Genomic DNA, 7324 nt, shown 5'->3' on the forward strand with positions numbered 1-7324 from the left:
CCCCCTGCTCCACCCCCAGCCCCCACTGCCCTCCCAGAGCAGGGAAGACCCAGGTGACCAGGGCCTCTGGCAGGTTGGTGCTGACAGTAACTCCCTGTAGAACAAGCCCCTCATTAGGAGCCTACTTTGCCGTTAATTAATTTTGGACTCAATGAGCCATGTGAGGTTCCCTGGGGGAGACCTCCCAGAGCCCAGCCTGCTCCCCATCCCCCCTTCCCAGAGCTGGAGAGAACCCAGGCGTCTGGGCTCCCAGCCCCCCCCAATCTAATCCCCGCCACTGCATCCCCCGCAGCAGGTTGTTTTGACAGCTGGCAGATTGACAGGTGTCAATCATACTCACTGAGATTTCTCCCAGTCTTCTTAACCCCTCAGCTTCTGCCACTCTCTCCCCTGCTGGGAAAAGGCGTTTGGGGGAGCCTGGACACCTGGCTTCTCTCCAGTCGTGGGCGAAGAATCAGGGCTGGGGGATTAGAGCGGAGGAGTCTAGGAGCCCAGATCTCTAGGAGGGGAGTGGGGGCTGGGGTGTTAGAGCTGGGACACCTGGGTTCTCAGGCTAAGGGATATTAATGGATGTCAAGCAGATGGGGAGGGGCTAGCCAGGGCCTTGTGTCATCTTGGGGGCCTTAATCAGGGTCTGGGGGGCAGGCCGGGAGGCCAGGGGAAGCTGGACACCTGGGCTCACTGTTCAGCAGCCTCTGGCCTGGGGGGCCCCCAAGTGGGGGGGGGCAGGCAGAGGGGATGTCGGGATCCCAACAGGACACCTAGGTTCCCCCCATTTCTCAGCCTGGGGCTTGGGGGGACTTGGGACTGAGGTTGGACACATGGGTTTGGTGTTCCCAGGGGCAGGGGAAATCTGGAGGGGGCTGGTCCTTGGGCCCCAGCTGGACACCTGGGTTTGCTATGTCCCAGGCACCTGACCTGGTACACAGCCCCCTTCAATCCTGGTCTGGGGGGTCATTGATGGAAGGGGGGGGCCTGGCTGGCTCTGCCCCATAACCTCACACCCTCCCTCTTCCCTCACCACCCCCAGGTCTTCCGCAGTGGTGAGGGCATGGGGATCCGCTTGGACAGCGCCTCGGCCTTCCAGGGCGCCGTGATCTCGCCCCACTACGACTCTCTGCTGGTCAAGGTCATCGCCCACGGCAAGGACCACCCCACGGCTGCCTCCAAGCTTAGCCGGGCCTTGGCCGAGTTCCGCATCCGTGGTGTCAAGGTAGGGGGGATCACATCTTATGTGGGGGTCGATTTTGGGCACCCACCGAGCTCTGGTGGCTCCAGAAGGTCCTGCAGGGGGTGTTGGGGGCTTTGCCCCCAGTGACGGGGGCTGGTACCTGGCTTCCCCTGGTATCAGGAGATCCTGTGAAGCCTGGGGCAGGCACCAGCTGGTCTGGTCAGGGCAGTGCGGGGGTGCTGGCACTTTTCCCTTGGGTGCCAGCTTGTAGCCCATGACAGACTGCTGGCTTTTCTGTCGGCCCTGATCCTGGTCTGGGGGGTCTGGATAGCGCCTGGTGCCCTCTGATCTTGGCTGGGGGGGTGGGGGGGGGCTGTACAGTGCCCAGCACCCCCCAATCTCAGCCTGGGGAATCTGTACAGTGCCACCCCTGCCCCCATCTCAGTGATCCCCTGCATGTCAGGCACCCTGTGCCAGTCCAGGTGCCTGGGGCCTGCAGGCTGGGACCCCCACAGCTGGCTGGTCTCTGCCTTGGCTAGAGGCACCTCATGCACATTCAGGGTAAGGAAGTTGCTAGGGTCTGGGGTCCTTCAGGGAGAGGGCTGAGGGCCGTTTTGGTTCTGTTGCGGCTTATAGGAGGGAGAGAGCCCAGGTGTCCGGGCTCCCAACTCCCCACCTCTTGCTGTCACCCTCGTGCACTCACACCACTGCCAAAGCTGGGGAGAGCCCAGGCATCCAGGATCCCAGCACCTTCTGCTCAAGCCCCCCTGATCCCAGGTGGCTGGGCTCCCAGCTGCCCCTCCTCTAATTCCTCCTGTCCCTTCTATCTGGGGAGACTGGTTCGTTCTGAGGCTGCTCACACCCTGGCAGGGCTGTTGGGGGGAGCCAGCAAAGGACGCTCTGCCTAGCCTGGCCTTGAGGCCCCTGGGAAGCTGAGCAAGGTCAGGGAGGGGTCAGCATGTGGATGGGAGACCTCATGCACTGATGCCTCAGCGCTAAGGGCACCGTGCTGCACAGCCCATGGGTTTGGCCACATGCAGAGTTGCAGCCGAGAACCCAGGCGTCCAGGCAAAACTCCCCATTCCCAGCACAGTCCTTTGGAGATGTGGCCAGCTCTGGGGAGACGGGGCCCTTTTGCTGGGATGCAGCCACCTCTGGGGTGGGGCAGGAAATGGGGCTACAAAGCTAGGCTCTGGGATGCAGCCACCTCTGGGGTGGGGCTTGGGGGACTGGGGGCTGCTGTGTGGCTGGCTATGGGGGGAACGTGTTGGCAGCTGAGTAGAACAGAGGCAGGGGCAATGGGGCCCCTGGCCAGGATGCGGCTGGCTCTGGGGAGGAGCAGAACAGAACTTCTCTCTGGCAGACGGGCTGGATTGTTTATTTTGGCAATTGATTTTTTTTTAAAAGAAAATCCACAAAAAGAAAATTCCAGCCCAGACCTCGCCCACCCCATCGGGGTCCTGGGCTGCATCTAACTGGCTCCCAGGGCAAAATCCAAAGCCCCATCGAGGGCGCGACTGTGCATTGGGGATGGGGGGCAGGTTAATACATCATCGTGGGGCTTGTGATGTCATCACCATGTCAAAGCGAGGGACGGCTGCATGTCAGACTGGGCAGCGCCGTGCCAGGACAGGTGCCCCCCCTTGGGGTGAAGCCGACAGCACTGTATTGGAGCCACTGGTGTCATGTGGGAACAGAGATCATGGCATCGCATCCACAGGCACTGCACTGGAGTGGGCGTCACTGCCTTGGCTCCATTGGCACCACACTGGAGTGGGGATCACTACATCGGATCCACGGGCACTGCACTGGAGTGGGAATAACTGCGTTGGTTCCACTGGCATCTCACTGGAGTGGGGGTCACTGCATCAGATGTGTACGCCGCACTGGATTGGCTTCACTGCATCAAATTCACTGGCACTACACCGGAAGAGGTATCACTGCATTGAAGCTGTGAGCACTGCAATGGAGTCCCTGGCACTGCATCGGAGTGGGCATCACGGCATTGGATCCAATGGCACCACGTGGGCACTGCACTGGAGGGGATATCACGGCACTGGGTGCACTGGCACCACACTAGAGGGGTATCAGGGCATGAGATCCACTGGATTGGACATCACTGCATTAGATTCACAGTCAGGCCAGGATCATCACAGCAACTAGAGCGTCCTGGCACCATCGCCGTGGCAACAGAGGCAGCATCATCTCAGGCAACCAACCCAGCTGCTTGCTACCAGGGGCCTGGCACTGGAGGCAGGGAGGGGGTCCATTGTCCATGGCCCCCGCCAACTACACCACGCTCTCCTCCAGCTCCTCAGCACCAGCCAGTCGCAGTGCAGCTTCGCCAGCTCCACCTACCAGCATCCCATGCATTGATTGGCTGCGGCGGGCCCAGAGGGCACCCAGCCGCTTGGCATAGCCTGAGCAGGCCCCCATGTCCAGTGAACAGCTCCGGCGGGCTGGGGCACAGCCCCCTGCTGCTCCCCTTGTTCCCTTTGCTCCTGGCCTCCCCTTGGCCCGCCTGGTGTGGGCACGGGACCCATGGGCAGCAGCTGGTGGTGGCGCTAGGGGGGCCCCATTGGTTTGGGAGTGGACGTCAGCCAGCTTGGGACTCTGGGCGCCCGCGCAGCCCCGGGCGCGGACTGTGACGGCCACAGCAAAGATGAGCAGCGTGGCCACCAGGACACCGCCCACTGCCACGGTGAGCGTGCCCCCCAGGACATGGGCACGGAGGGCATTGCATGGGGCTGCCGCCTCGCCTGTGGCGAAGTGGGTGCATCCCAGGCGATGGGTGGAGGCCAGTGCTGTGGCAGTGTCGGGGGCCACGGCCAGCACGCACAGGTCGTAGGCGGCTCCTGGCACCAGGTGCTTGAGGAGGAAGTGGCGGCTGCTGCCCGGTAGGATCCTGGGAGGAGAAGGAAGGAGACGAGGGGTGAAGACTGAGCCAGGGAAGGGTCCTGCCCCCCAGGATCGGGCCCGTATTGGGCCCTCCTGGTGAGGACAGGTCCATGTCCCACCCCCAGCCCTATGTCAGCCAGTGCCCCCTGGATCGGGCCTGGATCCAGACTCCCTGGTGAGTCTGGACCCCAAGGTGATCCCCCCACAGGAGCAGGGCCCCCACCGAGGCAGCTCTATCCACAATGCCTGTATGGCACCGTCATGCTTGCATGCCTTCTGGCCCCTTCCCCCATGCTCCTATGGTTACCCACAATGCACTGCCTGTCAGCCAGGTATACCCATAATTCTATGCCTTCTGCCCACAGGCTAGCACCCCATGCACTGTGGGTAACTTGTACGAGGGGCATGCCCATATTCCCCTGCCCTCTGGCCCTGTATACCAGTGGTTACCCACAAGGCACGGTGCCCCAGCTAACCTCTTGTGTTGGGGGCCAGCTGGCCCACATACAGATGTACCCAGAATTCCTTGGGTTCGGCCCACAGGAACCAGCGATTTCCCCACAATGCCGGTCTGCCCATATATTGGCATACCCATAATTCCCTGCCCAGCCTCCACTACAGAATACCCACAATCCCTTGTGCTCCAGCAGCCTTTATATATGGGTGTACTCATCATTGGGTGTGCATCCTCCACTGCAGACAGCCAGAGCACAAGGCATTGTGGGGAATGTCCATATACAAACATACCTATCATTCTATGTTCACCTTCCACCGTGGACTACCCACAATGCCTTGCACTCCTATTATCCCCATCCCCATCCTTCCATGCCGTGTCCACCACAAACTACCCACAATGCCTTGGGCTCTGGCTGTGTCCATATACAGACATACCCATCCTTCCATGTCCACCCCACACTGCAGACTACCCACAATGCCTTGCACTGTCGCTGTACCCACCCTCTGTCGCAGATTACCCACAGTACCTTACGCTCCTGCTGTGTCCATATAGGGCCATACATGCCATTGCATGCCCAGGCTACCCACAATGCCTTGTGATCTGGCTGTGTCTATATACGGACATACCCATCATTCTGATCCCGCCCTCCACCCCAGATTACCCATAATGCCGTGCACTCCAGTGATGTCCATATAGGGACATACACGTCCTTCCACACCGAGACTACTCGCAGTGTCTTGCTCCCCCCACGTGGTGCCCCCTACCTGTAGACCAGGACCTCGTCATCGGTGCAGTTGTACTGCAGCTGGTAGACCCAAGCGGCGGGTGCCATCTTGTTGGCCTCCCACTGCACCAGGGCCGAGTGGGCCGTCACCTCTGCCACCTCCACAGCCTGGCCCGGCTCCTCCTCCTCCTCCCCGGTGGCGTTGCCAGTCGCTTTGGCCGCCATGTCGGAGGGCCCCGGCAGCCCCACGGCCGCCCCACCCCCATCGCCGTGGGGCAGCGGCAGCACACGGAGCTCCACACGGGCTGTGGCCTCGCCAGCCGCGTTGACTGCAATGCAGGTGTAGGCACCAGCGTCACCCAGGGTGGCGGCTGCCAGCTCCAGCGTCCCGTTGGGGTAAGCCACGGCCCGCGAGGAGTTGGCCACCATGCGCTCACCCGGCGCCACCCAGTGCACCACCGGCTCGGGGTCCCCCAGTGCCCGGCACCGCAGGGCAGCGCGCTGCCCCTCCAGCACCCGCAGGTGCCGTGTGTGGCGAGCCACGAGGGGCGGCTCGCACACAAAGTCCTCCTCCGGCACGGCCCAGAAGTAGCGCCCGGCCACGGCCGGCGGTGCTGCGCACGTCTCCAGCTCACCAGCATCCCGGCCCAGGCGTCGCAGCCACAGCAGCTCACAGTTGCAGCGCAGAGGGTTGCCCCCAAAGCTGAGCGCCAGGGAGGCGGGGGGCACAGCCAGTGCCGGCTCAGGGGCCAGTGTGGCCAGGCGGTTGGAGGTGAGGTCCAGGCGCGCCAAGCGGGCCAGCTCCGAGAAGACACCTGGCTCCACGGTCCCGATGAGGTTGTGCTCCAGCTGCAGCGTGTGCAGGTTGGCCATGCCGCGGATGCCTGCCCACGGCGCCTCCCGCAGGTTGTTGTAGCTCAGATCCAAGTCCTCCAGGCTCAGCTGGAAGTCGGTGAAGGCTGTGGGCGCCACGGCCACCAGTTGGTTGTTGTTCACGCTGAGGTGCTGCAGGTTGAGGAGGCCACGCAGGGCGGCCGGGCCAATCTCGGCCAGCCGGTTGCCATCCAGGTGCAGTGCCCGCAGGCTCTCCAGGTCGCCAAAGGCCAGCGGGCGCAGGGTCTCCAGCCCGTTGCGAGCCAGCGTCAGGTCCACGAGGCCCGACATGTTGGCGAAGTCGGGCGGCCCCACGGCACGGATGAAGTTGTCAGCCAGGCGCAGCTCCACTGTGCGCCGGTCCACGTCCAGGGGCACGGCCAGGAGTCCGCGGCGGGCACACAGGGTGCTCAGCGACTCGGACAGGTTGTGGCAGACGCAGGGCACTGGGCATGGGGCTGCTGCCCGCAGCAGCGCGCCCGCTGCCAGCGCCAGGCCCAGCACAGCCGCCACCGCGGCTCGCCGGCCTGTGGGGGCGGAAAGTGGGGGGTCAGGGCTGGTGTCACAGGCTCCGCCCCATTCATTGTGCCCCCGCCTTGCTAGCCCAAGCCATACTTCCTGTGCTACAGGCTCCACCCCTCCTGTGTATCTGGCTCCGCCTCTGCAATGTGAATTGTAGCTCCACCTTGCTAATCTAAGCCCCGCCTCCGGTCACAGGCCCCGCCTCTGCTGTTTATCTAGCTCCGCCTCTATGCTGTGTGCAACACCCCACGCCATGCCCCATGCACTGTAGCCCCGCCTTTTCTTAGCTAATTCCTGTCACAGGCTCCACCCACTCTGTATCTAGCCCCGCCTCCCTGCAGTGTGCAAGCCACCCCAGACCTGGTCTAAGCCCCACCCCTGCCTTCCAGGCTCCGCCCAGACATTGTAGCCCCACCTTACTCAGCCTCGCCCATCTCGGTGGCTGGCCCCGCCTTTTCTCACTTGGCACCTCCCACACACCTATGCGCCATAAGCCACACCCCTTCCTCGCTGGCCCCGCCTTAACGTTAAGGCCTCTCCTCCTGTCCCATGTGGCCGCGCCCACGCCCGCTAGCCACGCCTCCTCCTTTGCGGGCCCGGTGTCCTTCCTTGCGTTCTGGCCACGCCCCTTCGCTGCAGGCCCCACCCTCTGCATGGCGGCTCCGCCCACAAGCCAAGC

At 63.1% G+C, this 7324-nt stretch overlaps 2 protein-coding genes across 2 annotated transcripts in view; one reads left to right on the plus strand and one right to left on the minus strand.

Annotated features, from left to right (window-relative positions):
- Window positions 1-755: 755 nt before the first annotated feature.
- PC (pyruvate carboxylase) overlaps window positions 756-7324 on the plus strand; it is a 16491-nt gene continuing 9922 nt past the window's right edge. Inside the window, exon 1 of the mRNA XM_006037118.3 lies at window positions 756-1213. Within this exon, the coding sequence (XP_006037180.2) occupies window positions 1052-1213 (162 nt within the window). The 5' untranslated portion in view covers window positions 756-1051. The remainder of the gene's footprint in view (window positions 1214-7324) is intronic.
- LRFN4 (leucine rich repeat and fibronectin type III domain containing 4) lies at window positions 2386-6834 on the minus strand (the record flags this gene model as incomplete). The annotated part of the gene is made up of 2 exons (XM_025193563.1): window positions 2386-4076; window positions 5291-6834. Coding segments are annotated over 2 exons (2160 nt in total), but the record flags the coding sequence as incomplete, so codon positions are not given.

The sequence above is a fragment of the Alligator sinensis genome, unplaced genomic scaffold (assembly GCF_000455745.1).
Source record: "Alligator sinensis unplaced genomic scaffold, ASM45574v1 scaffold1318_2, whole genome shotgun sequence".
Classification (NCBI taxonomy): Eukaryota; Metazoa; Chordata; order Crocodylia; family Alligatoridae; genus Alligator; species Alligator sinensis.